General features: G+C 39.5%; 1 protein-coding gene across 6 annotated transcripts; it reads left to right on the top strand.

Moving 5' to 3' along the window:
• Nucleotides 1-27,133, top strand: MATR3 (matrin 3). Of its 6 annotated transcripts, none has more exons than XM_035338309.1 (15): nt 28-145; nt 8,426-9,498; nt 14,244-14,305; nt 15,122-15,163; nt 15,485-15,588; nt 16,670-16,722; nt 17,165-17,290; nt 17,931-18,056; nt 18,284-18,454; nt 19,731-19,862; nt 20,810-20,853; nt 21,260-21,650; nt 23,151-23,544; nt 24,135-24,256; nt 25,873-27,133. In XM_035338309.1, exons 2-15 carry the CDS (start codon nt 8,608-8,610, stop codon nt 25,921-25,923), a joined length of 2,709 nt encoding a protein of 902 aa, XP_035194200.1. In that variant the 5' UTR covers nt 28-145; nt 8,426-8,607; the 3' UTR covers nt 25,924-27,133. The 6 variants fall into 6 exon arrangements, with proteins under 6 accessions (XP_035194203.1, XP_035194200.1, XP_035194202.1 ...); XM_035338308.1 differs by lacking the exon at nt 28-145 and adding an exon at nt 543-735; XM_035338312.1 differs by lacking the exon at nt 8,426-9,498 and having other exon boundaries at nt 1-145.

A 27,133-nucleotide genomic window follows, 5' to 3' on the forward strand; every position in this document is an offset into this window, starting at 1 on the left:
CTAATAGGCATCGAGAGCCCATTGTCTCAAACATTTCGGAGCAGGTAACGTCTCCGTTGCGCCGAGGCCCGGCCGGGGATGGCGGCGGGTGCGCGGCGCCCGGCCTAGGAGCGGCGGGACCATGAGCGCCCGCCCCCCCGCACAGGTAACGGCGCGGCGGGCTCCCGGCGGCGGCGGCCGGCCGCCATTTCGCGCTCGGGGCCCCGCCGGGCGTTCCCCGTTCCCCCTTCCAGTCACGGCGGGGACCGGCGGCGTGTGAGGAGCTTCGTGTCCCCCCCAACACCCGGTGCCTCGGGAGGGCCGTCGCACCCCGCCGGCGGGCCCCATCCGAGCCGCTGAGGAGTCGGAGGGCGGTCTCGAACCCGCGGCCCCTCAGCCGGGAGGGGGGTGGGGGGGCGCCAAGCCCCGCCCCGGCGGCAGCGCGCGGACCATGAGGCGGGGGCCGGCGGCGCGCTGGCGCTCTCGCGAGAGCACGGTGAGCGGCCTCGACGTCTCGCGAGAGCGGCGCCGGCGGCTCCCCCCTGTCCCCCCTCAGCGCCTCAGACGGCGGCGGGGCGCGGAGCGGAGCGGGGCCGAGGCGAGGGCGGCCGCCGCCGGGCACGTGAGCGGGCGGGCAGCGGGCGGCACGTCCCCTTCCTCCTTCCTTCCTCCTTCCCTCCCTCCCCTCTCCCCTTCTCCCGTCCCTCCCCCGCCGCTGCTGCGACAGCGACCGGGAGGCGCCGCCGCGGCCCGCAGGTAGGAGCGGCGCTGCGCCCGCCCGGCCCGCCGCCATGTTAGGAAGCGGCGGCGGCTGCGCTGAGGGGAGCCGGGGAGGGAGGGGGGAGCCGTTATAACGGCCGGGGGAGGGGGGAACGGGGGGAGGCCGCCGCCCGCAGCGCCCCCGCCCGGTGCCGCGGCCCCGAACAAAGCCCCGCGGCCCGGCCTGGCCTCGCAGGCGGCCTCCCCGCGCTGTGGGGGCGGCTGCCGGGCCTCGGTGCTGTCCCCGGGGCCGCCTCGGGCTTCCCGGTCGGAGCGCTGAGGGCAGGGAGGGCGGCAGGCTCCTTCTGCTCAGTTTCACTTTCTTGGAATTGGGGCTGCGGTTCCCAGCGGTGCTGCGGCGTTTTTGTCCTGCGGCGGATGAGTAACGAGCCGCGTTTATCTGCGTGTGTGGCTCCCGGGGTCAAAGTAATGAGCGGTGAAGTGCCTAAAATAAGCAAAAATTGAAAGGAACTTTGTGAGAGCCTCGAGTACTGCTTTGTTTTAATAAACGAAGCGATTACGATGTAGAAAGAAAGCTGAAAAATCCACCTGAAGTCTGTGGCTTTTTTTGAACGAAGCATACCTTTGGGAAAAAAATCCTTAATGTCGTTTTGAAACAGTTGAATGATCTAGCTTCTGTTTTATTCATCCTTAAATTCTTCTTCTTTTTTTTTAACTATAGGTGGGGTAGGTGATTCTGACTTCCTAGAGTAAGATAAGTAGGGAGTGACTTTTGTTGAAAACGTCTTTTAAAACTGTCTGCTGCTTTTGTGCCTTGGAAGAGGAAAAGGGAGTGTTTTATCTTACTTGTTTGTAAAGAATTTCCTGTTTTATTTTTCTGATTTTTGGGACATAATAAATGAAATATATATAATCTAATTATCAATATGCAGTGAAGCATATATTATTTTTTTAATGTATTATCCAGAAATTAATGAACTTTTGTCATGAAGTTTTACTCAGAAATACACAAAATGATTTATCAATTATGGGGAATAATTAAATTTGAGGGAGGGCACTGGCAGGTAAGCCCTGTACAAATCTTTGTTCAGTGTTAACCAAGGATCTGTACTCCTATACTATGTACTAGTTAAGGAGGTGAAGTCTGAGTAAAAAATAATTTGTTAATAATTCTGGTGGGACTTGCAAGGTGACGAGCCTTTTATATGCTTGTTTCAGAGGAGCTATCTGAAGCTACCATCTTTCCAAAACTTGAGTTTCTGGTGTTTGCACGTATTTGGGTATGAAATACATCCCAATGCTAAAAGCTGTGACCAGAAAAAAAAATAAAAACAACCCTAACTAGATTCTGAGAATGTGAATTCATGTTCCCAAAGGCAAAAGCTAAAAACAAAATGAAGAGGAGAAAAAAACCAATCAGTCTGAAACACTAAACTAAGGATCTGTGGTATTACAATCCATATAACTAAATATGGATTGTAATTGTATGTATGTACATTGTATGTATGTAATTGATTGTATGTACAATCCAAATAACTAAACATAACTAAATCCATATAACTAAAATATGATCCATATCTAAAGTATGATCGCCTGGTTTGTTCAGGACTGCCAAAAGCTCATTAACTCAGTGGAAGGTAAAGAAGTAAGTATTTTGTGCTGCCCTTCTCTAATGCGCACACACATCTGCTGAGGGTTTTGTTGAAGGCCAGGATAGTTTGTGATCTAACACTTGACAGTGCTTGGGGAAGCTGTTGTAAAGCAAAAGCTGCAGAGAAATGATTTTCATTCACTTTTTGTTAAGGAGTATTTGCATAACGTCCATGCTGCTTGCATTTTTTCTTTGCTCTAACTCAACAAGTCCTAAAAACAAATGCCCCACAGTATTTCTGAGCTAACTTAGTTTGCAAGTGTTTAAAGTACTGTATTGTGTAGCTTTAACTTAAACAGGAGAGGTTTTTTCTGTGGGCACTAAAATGGTCAAACAGGCCCTCAATTCTTCTCTGCAGCTAGAGTACATCTCAATGACCTCATGAACAAGATTTCAGTTGGGAAAGAATGCAAGTTTATCCCAGTTATAGAAAGGCCAGGGGGCAGACTTGCAATCACCGATTAGTCAGAAGGCTTTTTAATCACTTAACAGATCAAAATGCAATTAAAAAAAAATACAATTGGTTCTTTATTGGAACGATGCACTCACTCCCTAGTTTGGTCTGCATTTGGATCATTTTGTGTGTGGCCTATTTACTTTAAAAATATAATTATGGTATGTTCTGTGCTTTTGTAGAAGTTATGGTGCCTGTAAGAGTATTCATCTCCAAAACTAATGTGAATGAATAGAGATTGTTTTCTCGCTTTGGCAAGTGCTTGAACACATGGTCGTTATTACCAGAGTTTCCAGTCTAAGATCCTAAATCATTCCGCAGTGACTCTTGCTGGCAGATCCCTTTGTTGAACAAAGTCTTAACGGCTTCATGGAGCTTTTCATAGGTGCTGGAACCTGTGTGAATGCATCTTATTTTAGAGCTGGAGCCTGACGTTAGTCGCAGACAGTGGACTTGCAATGGTAGGAGGGAGCACATGGAAGCCGTCGAGGTAATCGTGTGTTTATGGAGCCGTCAGTGCGGATGATGGCATTTACTCTGTATGCTCCTGGCTGCCTGTCTAAAAATAGACATTTTTTTTCCCCTCCTTTACTCTTTCTGTACTGTTCTGGGGTTCCTTGTTTCTATTCTGTTTCTGTAAAGGAGTAAATGCACTCTGCAACTTGAATTGATGAAGTTATGTAATGAGCAGTAATAGGAACTCGGCATCTGATTTTTGCAGCGCTCTCTTATGCATTCAAGTGTTGGAAACTGTAAGTTCTTTGAAGATTCTTAACTGTTAAACTAGTTATTTTAATTTCCCGTTTACAAATAAGTCTTTTCGTATGTAATACTTCTCTGTTCTGAAGCAATCTTCTGTTACAGTAACTTCAGATCTCAGATTGCCACGTGCTCCTCTGATCAAGCGAGTGAGATGAAGCTGAATGTAATCCTAAGAAATGAAACTCTTTGAGTTGTTCTGCGAGGCCTGTAACAGATTGTCTGATCTGCACAAAAAAGTGCATGCATCCCTGTGCCAGGTGCTGCTTAAATTTTTGAGGTCATGACCCTTGGAGATCCATTGAATGAGAAGATGTGTGTTGTTTTTTCACCTATAAAACAGTGATATTAAATAACCACTCTGAATACTGCTATCTGAAATGGGTGATAATTTGCATTTTCTGTATGTAATGCTGCTAGACAATTTGATCTTCCTCCTTAGCCTTTGGAAAAACAGCAGCCTTTTATTGTCCAAGTCAAAGTAATCGCATAGGCTTCAAATCCAGTACATTCGGTCATTCAGCAGCCAGAAAGCATCTGCTTCTAATTTCCTTGCAAGTTCGTGTTTTCACTACCATTATTTCTCAGAGCAACATGCAGAGCTGTCTGTCTGAATTTGTAACTTTGACTTCCAGATCTCTTCCATAGATAACCTTTTATGCAACGATGTGTTGGAGACAGTTTTGCTAAGAGGCATATGGATTCTTCCAAAGCAGAATAGACTGTTGCAAAATGAAATGCTGCGCTGAGATTAACACTTAAGGGAGGAGGGGAAAAATTGTATATCTTTATCCAAAAAGTAAGGGTTGTGGATGAAAAACATTTATATTGAGACTTTTTTTTCAAAGGTGTGCAGTCTTCAGAAGTCTTGTTACAAACTGAAGGTGTATTTTTCAGCTTGTAGATTGCTTCATGCCTTTATTATAACAATGTACTCAAAGCACATTGAATTTGATGACATCATTTTGGTTTTCAAGTGAAAGTGAAACTGACTAGAAGGGGAAAGTTTTAATCTTTGAGACTTTTCTGTAAATAGTGTAAGAATGGGTATAAGATGAGATGCTCTAAGAAACTGAAGAATTAAAACTATAGTGCGTATACACGTAGTAAAGAAACTGAATGGTAGAAGGCATAGGAATCTGAACTACTTTCAGCCTACTGATGTTCCATAAAAGGTGGTAATTTAAGATGGCCAATGTGATTAATGTGTCCCAAGAACTTAGTGAATTAAACTGTTTTCAGGAACAAACCTAAAATTTACAGGGAATAAGAGTTCTGTCAGTTTTATTGATAAGAATTTATAATCACTTTTCCTTAAAAATTAAAAAGTCCTTCTATAGTGTTTGAAAATCAGCCTTACAGCCTTATTTTGGCCTTTATTTGGCAGCTGTGTATTCTGTAGGATTGAAATTTCTCGCTTTTGTTGTCTGCCTTTACAGAAAACTCTTGTGCTACTTGTAGTTATAAAGTGTTTTTTTCCATTGTCCACATTTGTCTGGAAATCTAGTAACATTTTGACTTTAAACTTATTTCAAGACAGCTTCATATTGTATATTTTCAAATCTCAGTATGTCCAAATTTCTGACCACTGATCTTAAAAATGGGTATCTAATAGCCCATCTGTTCCTGACATAGCTGAAATTACCTGAAGAACAATTAGCATGGCACTTTCAACTGAGCTAAATCGTATCTGGATCTTTAGATGGCTTTGTTCAGTCGCACTCATCTTGTTGCTGTGACTCAGTTGATGGCACATTCGCTTAAAAGCCAGCAGACTTTGGTCTGTGAGACTTGTCTCTATCAGATACTGACGTGAAATCTTTCATAAGAGATCAATGCAGGAACCTGACCATGTGGAAGTTAAATGTTCTTTGGTGTGATTTTTAGAGCTCTTTCCCCTCCTTGATTCATTGTTGTCTTCATCAGATCTTGAAGAATGGGGATGTTGAGAGTACAGCAGCAGGGGTGACAGTGCTGTGACAAGTAGTGATTTATCTCAGAAATGTACAACTCAGTAACTCAGAAATGTAGTTTCACTAAGAACACCACTCAGATACCTGATTAGGTGTGGGGCAGCTTACTGGTTAGCACACCAACTAAAAAGGGCATGTTCCATCATCAGCATACATGTGTCTTACTGTTCCCTTTGTGCTTTTTCATAAGATTGTCTCTCTGTCTCATTGTTTTTCCTCATTTCCCTGCTTTTATTTTTCTCTCGTTTGCTTCTTTCTTCCACGTGGGTTTGCAGCAGCAGCATGGCATCATTGTGTAAGTGTGGGGTCGAGGCACGGCGTGGAATCGGGTTCTCTGCAGCCTGGTTCCATGCGAGACTGGGACGTGTTGGGTTTTGTTCTCTGATAATCTCTCCGAAGCAGTGGACGATGAACTGCCAATTGAAAATTGTGACAAGAGGATTAGTGAGCATCTGTTCAAAAAGAAAGGATTATTTTGAAAAGTGGAGAACTTTCCTGATGTAGTAAAAACCTGACGGGTGCGGGTCCTTGCATTAACAGCAGTACACACCATGCCTTTCCTGACCACGTGGCTCTCTGCTGAATCACTGCAAGGGTCTGGCTCCTAAAGCTCCCTGGAACATCTGGCCCTATGAAGCAGCCCTTAAGTTCCGTTTCAAGCCAGTCTGTAAATGCGTGAAAGAGCCAGAAGGAAACTGGTGCGTGAAAATGGAGGGAGTGAGGAGTAGCTTGGAAAATGGTTGGAAGTGTATCAAATTGTGTAAGGTAAAGCATGGTACTCAGGTGAATGTTTCAGTGTTTTCTCTTTTTTGAACTTGAGCAAGTCTTGATTGTACAGTGTAGTTTTTAAAATGCTTTCTGTTTGGTTGTCTTTAGTGTGTTGAGCCTGTCCTCCACATCTCGCTCAGTGTTTGCCTTGCCTGCCCTCTCTGTATTCTTGTTTCATTGCTCTCCTCTGATGCTTTCTGCAGTGCCTGTCTTCTGCCTCAGAGACTTTTAAACTTATTTTCATCCTCATGTTTCTTAATCTCTGACTCTTAACCCAAATTACACAATTTAATGTGCTAGCAAGTGACTCCAGATACATAAATTTTAAACGCACAGATGAAGTAGGAGTTTAGATGGGCTGATAACAGAATATACAGAAAATTTGTATAAAACAGTTACACAGAATTCTATCTTTGAAAAAGTGAGTTTTGTATACTCTCTCTCTTGTAGAATCCATTATTTTCCTACATAGGAGCATAGTTTTACAACACTGCTACCTATATATGAAATGTAAGAAAGAAATTTGAAGTGCTTTACAGCTTTAAAAAAAAAAAAAAAAAAAAAAGGAGAAACTTTAAGCACTTGTGAAACAGGGCTCAGAATTGAGCAGGCAGCTGGGATGGAGGCGCACACGTAACCTTGACCTTTTTTTCTTGTTTCCAGTACAAGAGAAATTGCCTCCTGCACAACTGGTCTCTTCAAGGAAAAGTCTTGCTTTCATTTTGTCCTCTCCATTCCTCCCTAGACGTGCCTGTTCTTAGAAGCTGGTTTCATTTGGAGCTGTGCAATTTATACCTGATTCTTTTTCAAGCCATTATGTGTTTTATGTGCAACGGAGTAGAAGTGCAAGAGCAAACTGGCTCTGCAGAGGTTTGGAAGGGCTTTACTGCACAGGGGACCCAAAACAACGTATTCCTAGCAGAATGGTTTCATGTGGGTGGAATTCCTCTAAATTTTGTGTATACGTCCCAAAGCTGAAGCAGTGTGGGGGAGACGTATTACAGGTTATTTCTGCTCTGCACTAATAAAAATAACGTTTTCTGAAATATATCCATTGCACCAAAATTATACTCTGGATTTTGATGCACTCTGTAGTTAAAAAAATTAGAGTAAGTAAATGGAGTTGAACCAGGCATTTAAGTGCTAGGTGAGGGTTTCTGTGGGCTACAGGGCAGGTGGCCATCCCCGTGAGCTGTAGGATCTTTAACTGCCACATGTGGTCACGGTGTCAGTGCCAGCCTGAACCACGGAAGCAGTGTGCTGGTAAGAGACGTGCTGCTGCCACCTGGCAGCGCTGGCTGCGGCGTGGTGCCATCTACTGACCTCCCAGGGGTCTCTTTCAGCAGGATCAGGGTTTCCTTGGGCCTCCCAGCCCGGAGCTGAGCCTGACCTTGTGTAGCTTGAGGTCTGGAGGTCCAGGCTGGTGTCACGGCTGCAATGTAACAATAAAGAGTCACTTCCTATGTGCTGTTAGCTGTGTAACTGCAATTGGAGCAAGAGGTCTTATTTACTTCCTGCAAAATTTAAAACTTGGTTTTCTTGTTCGCATCTGTCTTCACATTGGTAATTTGATTTTTACTGCATAAAGATTGAATATTATGTTTGGTCTTATTTACCAGATCTTACAGCAGAAGCTTATTGCCCAAACTTGAGTTACTTTTAACTTCCTTTCGTCCTATTCTGTGGTGGTACAGGTTTCATTTTCAAGTATGTATGATATGCCAGAGTCATCTTGGATTCTGTGGACTTAAGGTGTTTTTGTGGTCTTCTCATAGAATACAGTGTAGCAATGTAGTTTATAAACCAAACCAAAAGCAGAGATCAAGGCTTAATGCTAGTAAACCTTAGATGCTTTCAGACATCCCAAACTTCGGAAACTCACTTGTCTTCGGTATGAAAGTAGTTTTTTTGTAGAATAGTAGTAGTATGTACAGGAAACACTGCTGTATTTTTATCTGAAATGATTTATGTAGGTTCTGGGTACATCTTGAATCTGTTAAGTTATGTAATAAAAGCCTTGTAAGATTGAGCTCTTTAATGTTTTAGATCAACATGATGCATAAGTTTAAAACTGCATCTGTTTAAAGGGATTTATGACTAAAACTGCTTGTTTTTCTACAGAATTGTCTGGTGTTTCTCAGCTTGAAGAAGATCTGCAGTCATTATTGATCCTCTTTCTTGGCGTTACCATTTTTGAAGTGAAGTTTGCCTAGCTTTCTAGTGTGAGCTTTCTTTTCAGCCATCTTAAACCCAACCAAACAAAGAGATTTTGATCCGTAAAGTAGACGAGCTATAGTTCTACAATGTCCAAGTCATTCCAGCAGTCATCTCTAAGTAGGGATTCACAAGGTCATGGGCGTGACCTCTCTGCAGGAATAGGCCTTCTTGCTGCTGCTACCCAGTCTTTAAATATGCCAGCATCTCTTGGAAGGATGAACCAGGGTACTGCACGCCTTGCTAGCTTAATGAATCTTGGAATGAGTTCATCATTGAACCAACAAGGATCTCATAGTGCACTGTCTTCTGGTAGTACCTCTTCCCATAATTTGCAGTCTATATTTAACATTGGAAGTAGAGGTCCGCTCCCTTTGTCTTCTCAGCACCGTGGAGATGCAGACCAGGCCACTAATATTTTGGCCAGCTTTGGTCTGTCTGCTAGAGACTTAGATGAACTGAGTCGCTATCCCGAGGACAAGATTACTCCTGAAAACTTGCCTCAGATCCTTCTACAACTTAAAAGGAGGAGAGCTGAAGAAGGTTATGGTAGAGATGGCAGATCATCCACACGGGAACCACCGTACAGAGTACCTAGGGATGATTGGGAAGAAAAAAGGCATTTTAGAAGAGATAGCTTTGATGATCGTGGTCCTAGTCTCAACCCAGTGGTTGACTATGACCATGGAAGTCGTTCTCAAGAATCTGGTTATTATGACAGAATGGATTATGAAGATGACAGATTAAGAGATGGAGAAAGGTGTAGGGATGAATCTTTCTATGGTGAGACTTCGCATAACTATCATAAATTTGACAGTGAGTATGACAGAATGGGTCGTGGTCCTGGTCCTGAGAGATCTCTCTTTGAGAAAAAGAGAGGTGCTCCTCCAAATAGCAATATTGAAGACTTCCATGGATTCTTACCGAAGGGTTATCCCCATCTGTGCTCTATATGTGATATGCCAGTTCATTCTAATAAGGTGAGTTACGCACCAGATGCTTCTATTTTCCTTTACGTTGTAGTATCTGTTCTGTTTTTACCTATTTCTTTTAATTATTTCTATAGCCTGGTTGCTTTTGAAATGATCTGAAAGTTGGTTTGAGAGTGAAAAAGGCACTTGGTTTATTTACAAGGTAATTGTTAACAAACATTGTAAACCAGGGCTTTACATTAATGTATTTTGTTTGCCCAGATTGCTTAACTTCCAGTCAAACAGCTATCATCTACTGGGTATCTTATTTGTATTTTACATCTACATGTTCTCTTAACCACAAACATCTGGCATTTAAGCAGTTTTTTGGTGGGTTTTTTATTTTTTGTTGGTTTGGGGTTTTTTGCAGTGTATCTACTGTGCCATTCAGGAAGCTAGTTTCAGCTCTCCTCCACATCTGTCTTGATTGCTGGTTTATGCGTAGTTAAGATGCATTCTTGCACAGTTCTGCTTTTTCCCTGTCCAAAGGGAAAGAGTTAATGTAGAGCCCTGGAACGTATTTGCAAAAGTAAATATCACGTTTTAGATTAGCTCATTCTTGCCTTTTTAATTTCACTTTAACACTCTATCTCATACTATGGCTGAAATTTGTCGTCATTTTTCTCCTTTTTCACAACTCTCTTAGACACTTCAAACTCACTTTTTATTGTCACATGTTGCATCTATCCCTGTAGACTCTCCGAGCAATCAGTCTGCCGCTGCAGTATCCTGCTCTGTGTTCCTAGTAGTGTTCTTTACTTGGCTCGCAAGTAGAGTGGATCTTCGAGTGTGTTCGGTTATGCTGAGACTTCCCTCTTAGTTTATTCATGAATAGTTCAGCTCTCTGCAAAGGTGGCAGTGTACTCAAAATGGCCCGTTTATTCAGATGGTATTTTCAGAGCCTTCTCCCTTTCAGCTTTTCCAATTTTACTCATCTTGCTGATTTTCAGTATACTTGGCAATTTAATTGGCTAATACAGTGCCCCTCTTGTCACAATTGGTGACTAATTAGCTTGAAGGCCTTCAATTGAAAATGTAATACATGCTATTACTGTAAAATTGGTACAATGTGGAATTGCTGTTACTAACCATTTCTTTACAGTTACCTTTCAAAAAGTGCTGCTTCTATACATCTAATCTTTTGAAACATGAGAATTACTCTGTCCCTCCAAGGAGACGATCAAGACATTTTAGAGCACATGCTGTACTAGTCCAACCGATCTGACACTTTATTGTAATCTCGTGTTGCTTTAATTATTTTATGAAAAGCAGTCACGGTAATCCAGGTTTCTTGTCCTGTATTTGACATTCATTTTTGAAAAAGGTTTAAGTATCAACAATTTAATGCCACACTCAGTTTTGTAAAAAGAAGTTGACTTGGTTAGATTGAAAACAAACTTCTGAGACCCTTGAAGATGGCAACCAGTACTCCTGTAAGTAGGGTTCTTTTTAGCACTTTGTTTTAAAGCCTCGTTGTTCTTCGTGTGCTTTGGTATAAAGGTCTGTTTAAAGGATATGCAACCTGAAATATCTTTCCAAGTATGAGAAATACCAAATTCTTTTCACAGTGTAACTTAAGTGACTGACTCCTTCTGTAACACACGAACCCATCTTTTTTAGCGACATGCTTTGACTTAAACTGCTGAGAACACCATAAAATATTTGAGATTGGATCTTCTGTGTCTTATGACCCAAGTTTGGGTTTTGTTTCTATTTCAGAAATCATGTCACGGCAAGAGTTGTTCTTTCTCTCCTTTTTTCCTCCACTTTGCATAGCTAACAGTTACAGAATTTGCCATTCTGTATCTCTCACAAAATTCAATTAAGTAGAACAGAACTTGTGAAGTAATCGGATTTGAACCAAAATGTATGGAAAGCAGAAAGGGAATGCTATTCTTAGCTGGGACAATGTAAATGTATTTCTACGGTATCAAAATCTCATTTTCCACATCCCCTAATAAATACTACATAATATTAAAAAAAAAAAAAAAAAAAAAAAAAAAAGTATGATAAAGCAGTGTATCTTTTAAGCCCAAGCAGGGAGGTAAACACCCTAAGTGTAGCTTAGCCTGGCAGGCTAGTCCTGTTTTCTTTTTCTTTTTCTTTTTTTTTTTTGTGATGATCTTAATTGTTCTTAATTTAAAGTGTATGTATTTGTGATCTAGTTCGTTTCGTGTCTAATTACAAAGTAAATTTTGCCACATTTTTTTCAGGCATTTTGTCCATCTTGACCACTTGGTCAAGGAACGAGGTGTTAAATTTGTAGGGATTGTTTTTCCTGCCAAAGTAAAAGGCTGATGCAACACGAGCAGATGAATTCAGGGGTTAAATGCTTGAAACTGTGATATACTCAAAGGGCAAACATGGCCGTGTCCCTAATAATGGAATATCTAAAATTAGGTGCTTAAGTTTGGCCTGATTTTCTAAAGAACAGCACGTCCTCATGCTTGCATCAGTTGAAGCAGAAGTAATCTGTGTTTTAATAAACTCGATTCAGAATTTCTTTAGCTTAACTTTGGGCATTCATGTTAATTAGTGTCTAAGTATCTAGGGCCCTGAAATGAGTGGCACTTCAGACTGGGTGTAGGAAGGGAGTGAAGGGATGTTAAGAACTGCATTTAATAAAGGGGTAATAACGTAGATGAGCTATTGTTGTTCTGAAAACTTTCCCTGGGGGGAAAAAAATCCTGTTTTATACATTAGGTCTCCCTTTTTAGCCAATTTTTAAAAGCTTTTGAAGTATAAGAATTAGATCCCCCAAACTTTGGCTCTAGTTTGCAGATAATTTCAGTTTATAATAATTTGGAAGTACAGGTTAAGACAGCTTCAAAGGTGTGTTATATCGAGCAGAATCAGCCACTGAGGCTTTACAGATTGTGTACCTGAATTTAGAGGTTTCTAAATGTTCAAATGTTTTCTGTACTATAGCACTAAAACCTGTTACTGAGTTTTAAACCGAAGAACCTTGGGTTTTAGGTATTGAATGTTCCACAGATAGTGGGGCTTGCTTGTGGGTTTGGGGGGCTTTTTTTTTTTTTTTTGAAATCTAATTGCAAGTACATTTGTTACTTTATAGTTGCAGAGCCTACGTCTTACTGGCTTACAAGAAAAAGTAGTGCTCTCATTTTACATCTTGACTTAAAAAAAAAAATAAAATAAAGTTTCATCCTGCTCCATGTTACATTGTGTAGCATGGAGTAATATTCCAGTGCAGCTTAATGACAGTACTTCATGGGAGACTTGAAATCTGTTTTTTCTCCTGTGTTGAAAGTGCTAGATAGGCTTTTAGCATATGGAAACAGTGCAGTGAGCCTCAGGGGTGTCTCATTGTAACCAGAGGGATGGCCGTAGTGTGGTGGAAACTTTAAAAATCAGGAAAGATCGGGGTTAGGAAAAATCATTTGCCAGTGCTGAGCAGAACATGAAAGACAAGACATCTAAAACAGCGGGCCAACACAGTGTGTTCACTTCTGAAAATACAGCTGACAAGAAAAAACCTCCAGTTGTTAAACTGCCCCCAGAAGATCTGTAACTAGTCTCCCCCTCGTTGCTCTCCATGGACCCAAAGCCAACTCGCTCCATACATCTGCTGCTGATCCCTTGCTTACAGAGCAGCAGAGTGGAAATAACACCAGGGGCTCATCGTTGGGTAGCCATGGGACTGAAGAAGTCCTGTCGCTTTGGGCACAGCACAAGCTAGGGCTGTTCTTTGTAGCAGTATCACGATGTGGTGGTCAGGCACTCTGTACTTAAAGGAAGAGTCCCCATGCCTTCTCTCATCTTGAAATAAATAGCAGGGAGGTGAGCTCCCTTTGTAATCAAAATCAAAAAAAAAAAAAAAAAAAAAGTATAAAGCCTCGTTCCTTACTAGTGGTAAGGCCAGAACCAGAGGGAATTGTTCATTTAGCAGGCTCTGGTAAGCCTCTAGCTAATGTAAAAAATAAGAATTAAAAAAGAGCTCAGGTAGCTTAGAGGGTACAGTTAATGTCCTTTCTCGTTAGTCAAGATACTGGCTCTTATGTAGTGGCTTCTGTAATTGCACAATGTATTATTGTGCTGCTCACCATCCCAACCCCTGCTCTAGACATGATGGATAGTTCCATTATGAACTTCACTCTCATACTGAGGTAATTTGGTTTAATTCCATTTTTCCTCCCTTGTACCATCTTGATTAGGTCCCCTGTTTGTCTTGATTATTCCCCTCAAATGCTCGTATATTTTTATATTTCACATATATAGTTGTAGTTTGTCCTAGCTATGTACTTTTGTTCCTTTTAGTCTTTCCTTTCTGAATTCCTTGCAGTTTCTTGACTCCTTAATGGTTTTAAAAACCTCAGTGTTTAGTTTGCATTAATCTTTGAAAGTCCGAGGAATAAAGCAGAGAGAGTAGAGGAAATTCTAAAATTACTGGAAAAAAAAAATCTCAGCATCCAGTTCTGAAGGTTGAAATTGCAGTGCTACACGCGTATGCTGTAGCAGTTACCCTCCTGCAAGCTTTGCATGCTGAGGCAGGATCAAGCCCATAGATTGCAAGGCATTTTTCATCAGACACCTTTTCACCCAGGCTAGAATTTAAGAGGTGGGTCTAGTTTCAGTGTGACTTCAAAGCACATACATAAATTATTTTGCTATCTATTTATGTATCTTAGATACTTCAGTTTAGAAGAGAAGATACTGCACTACACAACGTTATTTTTGTTAAAAATGGCTTTCCATATATGGCCTTTAATATTTAATTATTTACTTTGCTGCAGGAGTGGAACCATCATATCAATGGAGCGACTCACAGCCGACGTTGTCAGCTGCTTCTCGAAATGTATGAATTTGAAGTACATTCTTGTGGCGTGAGGGCGTGTATAAGTATACAACTGTCAGCCGTGGTGCACAATGCAGGTTTAGAAAACATGCTGTGCGTTGCAGGGAATAAAGATGTACTACTTAAAAGAGCACATTTTCAGGGCACAAAAGAATGTTGGTTTGTAAATTTTGAATCCTCCTGACTTGTATGTAATGTTTTAGAGTTATCCTGAGTCTAATCATAGAATCATCAAGGTTGAAAGAGACCTTTGGGCTCACCAGGCCCAGCCACCCCCAACCAACCGAGTGCCCCCACTAAGCTGTGTCCCCAGGCACCACGTCCACATGTCCCTTACACACCTCCGGGGTGGGGACCCCAGCAGTGCCCTGGTCAGCCCCTCCCAACGCTCGGCCACCCTCCGCAGCACCAAATTCTGCCTGAGGCCGCTCTGGGCCTCCCCTGGTGTAACCTGAGGCTATTTCCTCGCATCCAAGCAAGTCACTTGAGAATGTTTTTGTTTGTTTGGTGGTTTTTTTTGCTAATCAGGCTTGTGCCACTGTTGTTTTTTGTAAAGGGAACTCCTTATATGCAAATTACCTTATACATTGACAGCCAGGTTGCATTTAGTATAAGAAGTTTCTCAGAATGACACTTTTTGTCCTTAAATACTACTCATGTTTCTGGTAGCAGTACTATAGTTGACAATGTTAGCATGTGTTGTTTATGTAACGTGTAAAGGCATTGCTGTTCACTCGATAATTTTATACCTGTTTTCATACAGTGGGAGGTGATTGGATTTTTCTTACATTTGTTCTCTTTTTCTTTCCTTTCAAGATACCCAGAATGGAATCCTGACAGTGATTCAGGACATGGAATGTAAGTAGGAACGAATGATGGACAATAGAAATTGCACTGTTATTCTGCTGGTTTGAACAATACAGTCTTAATCAAAACTGCACAGTTTTGGTTGCCTTTTAATCTTGTTGCTTTGAAATACCTGTTGCTTTATGTGAAGCTCTTTGTAACATTTGATGTGAAACATCCTACCTTCTTCAAATGGGTAACTGTTTTCTAGTAGCTGAAGAGCAGCAGTACAAGTAGCTAAAGTTGACTTGTCCTTGGATGTAGGAGTTGGGTGGCTGGAGAATAGAGACTTCACAGATTCAGTTTTAAAACAGTTTCTTTCCCTTTTTCTAGGGGTGATCCCTTTATGTTGCAGCAATCCACAAACCCTGCACCAGGAATTCTGGGACCCCCACCACCTCCGTTTCACCTGGGAGGACCTCCTGTTGGGCCAAGAGGTAACATCAACACGCACCCAGAGTGGATGTCCTTCGCTTAAACTTTAGCTCGTGTGAAGTACTAGACTTCAATTGGTTGCGTTCTGAAGTTTTTTAATGTATCAGGATTTGAGTAAGAGTAGTTAGACGCTGAACGGTCCCAGCAGCAACACCAGCTTTTCCATTTGCTATGCTTGGGGTTTTTAGTTGTATTTTTTCTTAAGCTACTTTTACCAGACTTAACTGCTTCATTTTTCTTTTTCGTGTTTTCAGTTTGTTACCGGTGTATTAGGTCAAGAAAAAAAAAAGGCTCGCTCTCTGAGCAATGGAACTGAAATACTTTTACTTTTTTTCCCCTATATATACTTCCCTTCCATACTTTCACCCATCCCCTAACTACCAGACACATTATTACTGTTTTTATCAGATGTTTTATTACAATCAATCAACGCATGTTTTGGGGCTTTACATTTTTTCCTGTCTAGAAGTCCTTTGCATGTTTTCTGTTTAGCTATAGGTTAGTGTATTTTTGTTAAATGTGCAAGAATTGCATGTCATAAGTCTTTCTCCCGTAATGAATTTGACAGATTTGCAAAAACATGTATCATTCAATTTCCTTTAAAATTACTGATAACTCCAGGAGTCCCTAGTGTAATGTATATTATGATAGAATTGGTGGTATTTTAGAACCAAAGCTAGGATTCTTCTGCAGCTAAAACTTCCATTGTAAGAAGTCTGTTTTTTGGAGATCTCAAACCTTTTGTGCATGAAGGCATTTCTCTATGACAAATCTTACTCTAAAACAGGAAAGATGTTTTTCATGATGCTTTACTTATTTCCTGGTATTTCAGCTCATTAGTAAACGCAAGTTCTTCTCTAATGTTGAAGCAAACGGGATCAGGAAGGACCTCAAGCTGCAAGAGCTCTAAAATGCACAAGATTAACAGCCTTTTCAGACTGTTAATGATTAAATGACTTCTTAAAACTTGATGTCATTCTGTTTTAGTATTACAAGTGACGTCTGTCTTTTCAGAACTTCTAAAGAGATGTTAATAGCCTTGTGGGTTGAACTAAACTTACTCATTCCTTTCATTTCTTGAAGGAGCTGGAAATGGAAATATGCAAGGACCGAGACACATGCAAAAGGGCAGAGTGGTTAGTATTAAAAGTTTTTCTAAAAATCTTTGAGGAACGTAAATCTTTTGTGAATATGTTTTTTCTTTACTTTCATAAGATGTTCTTCTGAACGAACGTAGTGTCTTTAAAATAGTCAGATATTGAGACTTCTTTGTGTGGGAATATTGAAACTTTGGAATGAGATGGGGGTTTCACTGTACCAAATGCTCTACAAAATGTGCTAATACTGTACAGACTATTTAAATGTTACATAACCTCTTATGAAGAAGCTGTGGGGCATGATCATACATGAACGAGGCTTCGGCACAGCAGGCATCTTCCTCCATGAGAATCCCTGGATATTCTGTGCCTTTTCTATGTGTCTAGTTTTGGTTACTAATGAAGATTTAAAAAAAATCTTGAAAGACTTTTTAGGTTCCCTGGTACACATGTTGTATATGTGTACTTTTGTCTTCAATAGGAAACGAGTAGAGTTGTTCACATCATGGATTTCCAGAGGGGGAAGAACTTGAGATATCAGCTGCTTCAGCTTGTTGAGCCATTTGGAATAATTACAAATCACCTGATTCTAAACAAAATCAATGAGGTAAGATTAGGCCCTTTAGTAGTGCCATTGGCACTGCTTGGTTTCTTTGATATGTGCACTGTCTGACCTGAAATTATCATAAGAGAACTTGGCTACCAAGCAAGTTTATATGCATGTCACCAAGATCACGTGTGAAGGGAAGAGTGACTAGCATGCTTCTTCTCACAAATATGGTAATGCTGCATTTTAAGTTAAATATTGTTAAAATTCCATCTTGTTGTTGTTCCCGGTTTTCTTAAAAATACACTGTTGGCAAATTCTGTTCTTGTTTTAATATCCTCTGAAGGCTTATTTGGTCTTAGTTTATTCATATTGTCATATCTTGAAGGGTGGAAAAAGCCAATATGCTATCACAGAGTGAAAAAGCCTGAAGGAAGGGTAGGAAGCAATTGAATGTTCTGAATCCAAATGTAATTGAAATGTGAACAAACAGAATAGTTCTGGTTGTGCACCTAAATAAATTATGTGAAATTCATACCAAGCTCTACAGGTCAGTTAATGTTGTAACCGAAAGGCCATTGGCAATTCTCATTTTTGAAGCAGAGATTTTTATGAGAAAGCAAAGAAGAGCTTGAGATTTCAAACAAAAATACCGGTTCCTTGAAGGAGTGGTGCTTAATTTGGTTTTGTATGATTTCAGGCATTTATTGAAATGTCAACCACTGAAGATGCCCAAGCAGCAGTAGAATACTATTCGACAACACCAGCACTGGTATTTGGTAAACCAGTCAGAGTCCACTTGTCACAGAAGTACAAAAGAATAAAGGTAAAATACTTAGGCTTTTTTCATGTTACCTTATTTTCATCTGGGGCAGTCATTGTTACCAGGCCATTGCATTTAAATGTTTACTCCTAATCTATGTACTTCTCTGCTATTTCAAATTATTCAAGAGACAGAGATGCATATAACTTACTCATTGTTTAAGTGGTTCAGTATTAAGTGCATTTTGTGTAGTACGTACTTTAACAAATGCATTCACTCTTAAATTTTAGAAACCCGAGGGCAAACCTGACCAAAAAACCGAGCCGCCAAAACCAGAACTTGGTCGTGTGATTCACCTCAGCAATTTACCTCATTCGGGATACTCTGATAACGCAGTACTCAAACTGGCTGAACCATACGGAAAAATTAAGAACTACATACTCATGAGAATGAAGAGTCAGGTAACTGACCGTAGGAACATAAATGTGTGGATTTAAACTGAGGCTCAACAGTGAGGTAACGTGCATTTGTAGACTGCTGCTGCTGCAGCATAGATACAGAAGTTATTAGAGGGCTGTGTAGGTGGTGTTTTGCTGTTTAGCTTACTGTGAAGTGCTACTGTAACATGAGCTGTTTTTGTGTGTGTGTGTGGTTTTTTTGTTTTGTGTTCAGGCCTTAACTGCGAAGCTAGCATACTTAGCTTTCAGGCTTAACTTTCTATTAGGCAAATCTAGGCATTTCAAATTCTTTTCCTTAAGGTTGAAGAAACAGTATCTATGGGACACTACAAATATCTTATAGTGTTACATGTTTCTTTCACTTATCCTGTATTTTTCATTCTTTAAGCAAAAGCAGTACTTCTGTGGCTCTCTCAAAATTAAAAAAAAAAAAGTTTGAAGATGATTAGTACAATCAAACACTTTGTATGCACATGTACTTCTATGTGTACACAAGAATTTTAAATCTTTAGTTCTTTTTTTTTTTCCACTCCACTGTCTCAACTTGTTGTTCTTACCTTTATTTAAATAAGAAATTTTTTTCTTCAGAGATGAATTCCTGAATCCCACAATGCCACACTCATGTTGTGGAATCAAAAATTAATAGAATCTATTGTATGACCCCCTAAGATGTCCACCATGACCTTATTTCACTGGAGAAACAAAAGAACCTTGCTCACTTTGATGCAGAAACAGCTTTCTTCTATCTGCTGCTGATGCTCAAACCCAGATGTGCAAAGCTTGGTCAGCAACCTTAATGTGTTGTAGGCTTGTTTCCATGGAGGAACATCTCATAAAGCAGGGCTTGTAGGCCAGCATCTGCTACATTTCTGTTTCAAACTTCTTCCAAAAAAAATAAAAATACTTTCTCAGACCCCTGTATTTCTTTGGTACCTTGAAACTCGCAGATACTTTAGCACCAAATTAATAAGTTTCATATTCCAGATGCTTTTTTTTGGACTTGTATTACACTTCAAGGTGACTTTTTCTGATTATTTAAATACATTATATTTGGTTTCTGAAACCCTCTAGAGGATTAGATTACTGAATTCAAAATGAAGGATATGTAGAGCTTTGGGAAATACTGAAATGTATAGCTAGTTTGGAGGGGATGCACATACCTAGATCTCATCATTTGGTTTCATCTTTTTGAAATGCTGTGTTCTAAGTTAACACTTCCACTGGCAAAGCTATCTGTGTGTTTTGTAGTAGTTTCTGATGTGTATTTTAATATTTTCAGGCTTTCATTGAGATGGAGACCAGAGAAGATGCTTTAGCTATGGTTGAGCATTGTGCCAACAAAGCACTTTGGTTCCAAGGCAGGTGTGTGAAAGTGGATTTATCTGAAAAATACAAGAAATTGGTGTTAAGGGTAAGTACTGTTTTTAGTAACTGTTTTGTAATTGTAATGGAACGTGTAAAGTAGAAGACAGCTATCACTTACTGAGAATTCAATGCCACTTTTAAAGTTATTCATTGTCATATTTTTCTGGCAACTTAAATGGTATTTAGTAGGAGTGTGGTGTTACGAGTTGAAGAACAAAGTAAAAGGATTCTCCTTTATGATTTAGAACATGAAAAAGCAAATTCTAAAGTAATTGGTGTAGTTTTTAAATAAACTTTCTCTGCTTAAACGTTCTGTAATGTGGATTGTTTCTTCTCATCCTCCTCTGTCAAATGAACTGTGATTTAAAATGAGAAGCTGGGTGGAAGACCTGTGTGCATTCTAAGACCTTGTCAAGCTCTCTAATTAGCGACATTTTTAAATAAAGTTTTTATTGCCCAATATGGGGAAATCTTACTATTGCACATGGTCACGCACCAAAAATGAATACTTGGTGGCAAGTTCAAGTACTTAACCAGTGCACTGACTTGTATAGTATTAATATGGAAAAGAAGTGGAATTTTCTGTTCAGTAACTCTTAAACAAGTGAAATGTAAGTCTTCAGTTTCTACGTATTCCACTTCTAATGGTAGTGAAAAGAGCATAGATTAAGACCAACTTCTTGCCTGCACCACGTTGAATCAGTTCATAAACAAAAGAGCTGTTGTATATGACTTTCTAGAGCAGGTAATCCCATTTTTGTATCAAATAACAGATCATTTTGGTGAAGAGAGACTGGGGATTTCTAGGTTCATGAAGTCCTGTCTAACGTAATAGTAATTTTATTATTTGCAAGCTGGACATTGTATAAGAGTACTTGCGGATTAGAAGAATTGGAAGTGCTTGACTCGATTTTACTGTCTGGTCTGAATTAATGCTGCAATGCTTCTATAAATAATACTCTACCGTGACTTGTGATTTTTTTTTAATTTTAGATTCCAAACAAAGGAGTTGAACTACTGAAAAAGGATAAAACTAGGTAAATTTCTACTATTAAAACTGAATGCTGTTTAAAAGAAAAAAAATGTTATACAAAACATAGAATTTGTATAAAAGTCTGGCGAGCTCTGAGATTAACAGTTTCTAATATGGTACCTACCCTTCTCCTTTAATGAAGGAGATTTCACAGCCTCTTCAGGCTCCTCAGGAAATCTGTTCCAGTCCTTAATTATCTTCGCCTTCCTGCAATTTAAACCCACAAGCAGTTGTCCTATCTTGTAAGGACAACTTGCAGCAGCCTCTTGAAGACTGGTGTTAACGTTTCTCTCGAGCTTCCATTTTCTGAACTAAACACAGTTTTCAGGCTTGTCTTAAAAATATAACCTACCTTTTTTAGTCATTTCTGGGTGCTCTTCGCATTCACAAGCAAGTATTCTTCTTTACAGAAAGAGAACATACTCTCCAGACAGCAAAGACTCTCCAAGTGACAAGAAGTCTAAGACTGATGCTGCTCAGAAACCTGAAAGTGGCACTGCGGAAGATAAAATAAAAGAGGAGAAACAAGATGATGCTGCTGAGCCATCAGGTGCTAAAAGTAGTGAACAGGCAGACCAAGATGAGCCAAGTTTGCTCCTTGAATCTGAAGATGAGCTGCTAGTGGATGAGGAGGAAGCAGCAGCACTGTTGGAAAGTGGCAGCTCAGCAGGAGATGATGCAGATGTTGCCAATTTAACTGATGTGACTACTGAAGAAAAAAAGGAACCAGCTGATGATGTGACCGTAAAAACTGAGGGAAATGTTGTGGCCAATCCAGCAACAAAGAAAAAACTTAAAAAGGTAATCATATAGCAAGGTACTGGAGCATAGAAAACACGAATTTGAATAGTACACCACATTCTATTTCAGATATTTTCTGTGCGTCTGTCTTTAAAATGCATGCATGTTATGCCTGTTTGAAGAGAAGCAGGTGTAAAAGCTTCTGTGGAGAAAATGGAAGAGCCCATTGGATACAAATTACAAATGAAGTCAGTTAAAAATCAGTGTTTCTGTTTTGACAAAACCCAATAACTTGTGGGCTTCCACCCAAATAATTTCCTGGTATTTTTTCTTGCTTTTCTCACTTTTCTCTTTGCTCCTCTCTTGATTAACATTAAGCAGCCAGGAACTATGACTCCCTAGCAGCCTGGCTGTAGTTACTCTTTGAGCATGGAGCAGAACAGTGATACTGAAAAATATATTTTGGGTTTGAAGCTGTTTTACACTTTACAAAATTACATGCGTATCTACTAATTATGTTTAGTCAGAGAGGTAGACATTTTTCTCACCGGATGATCACACACTCTCATGTTTATGTCCTCTTAGCTGCTTTTTTTTTTCCTGTTTAAATCTTACTTGGTTATGTGGAGTAGCCTGCAAAAAGGCCAGTATGCAACGTTGCAGTAACTTCATTGACTGGAATGTTGTTTCACTAAAAAAGTAAGGCATGTTCCTTGCTCTTAATGAGCGCAGTGTGCGTGCCTTTTGATTTTTGGAAATCTTTCTGTCAGGAAGCTAGTTACGTGGTGGTGGGGTTAATATTGCTGATGCAAGTGGCAGTGGCTATTTCTTGTTATGTGGATATTTGTCAGGATAAACCATCTCAAAACTCAAAGTTGTTTCCTTGAAGAACTATACTTAGAGCACGGATGAAAACATAATGCTGTTTGTATTGCTCTACTACTCATGATTGCTGTTAAACATGTGAAATACTGATGTCTCTATATCAGCAGGAATGTTGCAAAAAAGCAGATTTCAGACAGATTTGCTGTCTGAATGAAGCTGGATTTTAAGAAACCTTCATATTTTTTTTAAAGGGGAAGCTCCAAGCTTTCCAGTGGTTGGAAGAGGTATCTTAGTATTTCTTCTAATGAACCTTCATACTATTAGTGGGCACAGAATTATTCTGATACGGTCCAAAACGATGTTCACTTACTTAATTTTTTAAAATCTTCGTGTTAGGACTTTCAAAATAAGTATAAACAAAAAGCTACTGAAATTATCAAGTTGAAGATATGTTGATAAAAGAAAAAAACAAACAAAAACAAAAAACATTGTATTGTGATATTAAAATACTTATTCCAAAATTGAACACTTGACTCCAGGACAGTGGAGTACATTTAAAAAGAACTTGTTACATTTCCACATGTCTGAGGAACGTTTTGAATGAGTGAGATAGGTGTTGAATAATTTTAGCTTTTTCCAGGAAGTTTGGAGAAGCTGTTTCTCTTCTGAAACCTAAGAAAATTTGAGGGAAGCATTTAAGAATAAGCTGACTTAAGGAAAACATTTTCTCAACAGCGATACGTGGGTGGCTTTCCACGGAGCATGGAAGGCTTTGTCACTCTAGATGAGGTTGGTGATGAAGAAGACTCGGATCATCAGAAACTTCGCAAGTCGGGTTTGGCAGTAAAAACTGCTGGCAAAAATGATGATAGTTTGGCAGAAATCAAGGTAGACAAGATTGAGGAGCCAGAGCAGGAAAATGAAACGCTAGAAAATGGTACCAAGACCGAAGAAAATCCGAAGGCTGAAGCTGTTGAAGCTTCTGATACCACAACAGCACAAGATACTGAGAAAAATGCCCACGAAAATCCAGACACCCAGGATGAACAGGAAACAAAGAATGTCCAAGAGAAAGCTGTTGTTCCAGATGAATTTAGGATTGGGCCATACCAACCAAACATTCCTGTTGGTAAGGCTGTTTCCATTTCTCTTCAAATATGTCGCTGTACATTGCAGTAGCATTTCTCATTTCATTTGACTTTTATTTCTGGCAGTGCATTGCCTTTGAGCCTTTCATTTTAGGGCTTCCCACTCTTCTCCCCTTCTTCACTCCTTCCCTACCTCTAGTTTTCTCTTTCTGTTCTTTTCCTTATTTTCATACAGTTCTCCATAACACTTTCCTTAGGCAGAAATTAAATTGGAAGAGGTATATTTTAGCAACACAAAGTCAATTAATAGCACAAGTCACAGTAGTGGTATTAGTTTAGATTCATACTAAATACTCAGAACTCACAAATTGATCACAGAACGTTGTTAGTTCTTTTGAAGGGACCAATAAAATAGACCCTTAACCTGAAAAGTTGATTTAAAAAAATCTGCACATAGTTACTACTGTAGGTCCCTGGCTTGAATAAACTAAACCAACGATTTCTAAAGACAAAGCAGCTTTTAATGTAAAGTGGATTATGGTTTAAGATTTAGTTTGAAATAACATATGACATTAAAAAAAATGATGTAGAGTAGATCTCTTAGTTTATTTTGTGGTGTTTACTTCTCTAGGTGTGAATTATGTGGTACCCAAAACAGGGTTTTATTGCAAATTGTGTTCCCTGTTCTACACAAATGAAGATGTTGCAAAAAAGACCCATTGCAGCAGCCTTCCTCATTATCAAAAGTTGAAGGTAAGGCAAAAACTTGTTCATTTTAAGTGGCGTGATTCTTTCCTGGGGAATAGATCTGAATGAAACCGGACTGAAGAAAAATAAAATAAAAGCTTCCAGGCAGTGGAAATTGGCTTATTCTATAACTTCTAACTCAAGGGAGATATCTCCAAAACTTCATCTTTTGAGAATAACAGACAGGATACACATTTTAAAAGATGGGTTCCAGCATTTTTTTTAATAAACTCTGATTAAAGAGAGCATTCTGATTGGAGTAGACTGCAGGCTTAGAGTTAGTGGCGCAAAGTAAATACTGGTGACTCAAATCTCTTCCAGTTGTCCCTTTGAGAGTATTTTTAACCAGTCAACAGAGCTTAAGCTGAATTTACATATTTTTGTTAAAAATCCATATTTGCAACTTCTGATTTTGTGAGCATGTTTTGCAGTTTCTAATTGGATTAGGTATCACATGATTGCATGGCATGAATGGCAACGCTGCTGCTGTATTTTTGTGTACTGTGAGCTGCTTTTAATTACCCCTTCCCAGAAAGGGAAATCCTAAACAAAACTCTTAATAATGCAGTGTTCACATCAATTGATTTCATGTCAGTCAGTTATTGAGCTGAAATCAAGGTCTGTGGGTTCCACAGAAGGAAGAAGGTAGCTTCTCAAATCTGAAAACATTTGCTTTCCCTCTTGCAATGCTAGGCAACCCTAAAAACAAATATAGGGCCCTGTATTTGAAAGGCAGGTGGCAAAAATAAATGTCACAAAGCAAACAACATTATCAAGAAGTAGATCAGAAAATCAACTACCACGCAGAATCCTGTAGTAAGAAAAACTCACTTCATCCATCACCCATAGCTTTTTTCTTTTTTTTTTTCCATTGAGGTACCTGATTTGGGGACTTTAAAGACTTGCTGTGTAAGGGGAAGTGGGATCCAGAGAGTTGTTAATTTATTAACTTTATTAGTTAAATGAAACGTGATCTGATTTGCTTTTTCTGTGGTACATATGCCTCGTGAATGAGCTGCTCTTCAGTGACTTGTAATGTTGGTGTGGTTTTAGAATTGGGGAGGGAGGGGGAAAATGCATTTTTTGTTTCAGTGGCAAGGCACTTCTCTAGCTGGGATTCTTATTCACTTTGAGAGCGATAAGAGTAAATAATTAGATGAATTGATATCACTACCAAATACTGAAATGATACCAAATTCCTCAAATTTTCTAAGCAACCCTTCTCTAGGGAAAGGGGATATTTTTTATCCCTGGCACTGTAGGTGGCTAATTCCAACCAGGTAAGTAGCACACCCACTGTTGTGAGTCCATGATGAAGTGGAAAGTAATTCTCTTAGCTTGCCAGCCTGTTAGGAAGACACTAATGGCAGGACCACGTAAAAGCTTGCAGAGGCTGCCGTTTGGATGGTTGCTGTTGCTCAGTATTTTATTGATAATGTAGCACTTGAAGGATCTGCTTCATTTCAGCATATGGAGAAGTGCCAGTCCTGTTTGTTGTGACCTCTGCAGTTGACCTTCATAAATTTTACAAAGTGAAAATTGGGTTTATCTTTATGCTCTTGATGTTGAAACTGCAAGAAGCTCTTAAATATATCCAAAACTTGGTTGATTTCTTTTAACAGAAAATTCTGGATAAAATGGCAGAAGACCACAGGCAAAAGAAAGAAGCATAAAAGGAAGGATGGATGTAAGGAAAACAGTGGCTTTGTTTTTAATGTTAATCTTTTTTAAAAGCAGTACAAGTAGTAGATGGAAATACTGTATTCTTTTTTGTTTTAGTGAAATACAGTAGGCATTATAGGTCTGTTCATGTGTTAAATGTTGTAGCAAAAAGCATAAGCAGTTAAGTTAATGACAAAAATTTGTTCTTAATGTGGGAATGGCAACAAGTTTTCGTTTTGGCACTTCGAGCTATTAAAGACAAAATATTGCAACCTTGTGGAAAGCTCATCTATGGCGAGAAAATTTCCTTTAAGTGGAATTCACTACTTTCAAGCTTCAAAAATTTGTCTTTCCATTCTCAATAAAAAATAAAAAGTAACACTGTATTTTTTTCATCTAGAACATTCCATATTTCAGTCTGAGCCTAGCAGATACTTAATTTGGAGTGTAAGGCTGTCATTGCATTTCACTTTTGAAAAGTCTTTAAATGTAAGTTGCATTTTTAAATGTTGAATTGCAGTTTCTTTTAATGTCATTGCTGTTATATAGCAAATAGGAAGATTAGTGATTAGTCAGCTTTACAACTTCGTGATTTTTTTTTCTAAGCTCTTGATAGACTTTCCTATTCGGCTATACCTTGTATTTTTAGTGGAAAAGTAAATGCCCATTCTCCTCTGACCAGTATTATTTCCTTGAGCTCTTCCTGCTTTTACTTGAATCTTGTAGCTGTCGTACACTTCTGGTATAATCAAAAGCAGCATTTGAGTCCTGAAATGTAAAAAGGTATCTTTATATTCTTCACATGTAATTTTTTCATACCTGCATTTTAAAACTGTTTTTGTTAATCTGGTTTCGTCAAGGATCTTTAGAACTGTGCTCTTAATGTACCTGCACATGTGATATGTGAACAGGAATTTGCATGTGTAACCTGTGTTTATCTGTAGTTTTTGTTATTTACTGCTTATTTGTGAATTCAGGTTACTAAAGTGATTTACCAATAAACAAAGCTAGGCAATGGTAATTTGTTATAGATGTTTGGCATGTTAACCAGTGTTTACTGAGCTCTTGACTCCCGTGTTCATGGTACCACACTGAAACCCTAGCTCTCTTGAAATTTGCATGTTTTAACACCTGTGATTTTGCAGCTTACTACATAACTTTCCTTTCTCTTTTCTAAAACCTCTCCATTTCCAAACAAATTAAAATGACTTGTTAAAACAC

This window comes from Oxyura jamaicensis, chromosome 13, assembly GCF_011077185.1.
Source record: "Oxyura jamaicensis isolate SHBP4307 breed ruddy duck chromosome 13, BPBGC_Ojam_1.0, whole genome shotgun sequence".
Classification (NCBI taxonomy): Eukaryota; Metazoa; Chordata; class Aves; order Anseriformes; family Anatidae; genus Oxyura; species Oxyura jamaicensis.

Bases quoted from the DNA above. Each gene is read 5' to 3' on its own strand.
- MATR3 (XM_035338309.1), top strand. From the start codon at position 8,608: ATGTCCAAGTCATTCCAGCAGTCATCTCTAAGTAGGGATTCACAAGGT. The intron at 15,164-15,484 runs GTAAGTAGGAAC...CCCTTTTTCTAG, and splicing joins AGTGATTCAGGACATGGAAT to GGGTGATCCCTTTATGTTGC. The intron at 21,651-23,150 runs GTAATCATATAG...TTTTCTCAACAG, and splicing joins CAAAGAAAAAACTTAAAAAG to CGATACGTGGGTGGCTTTCC.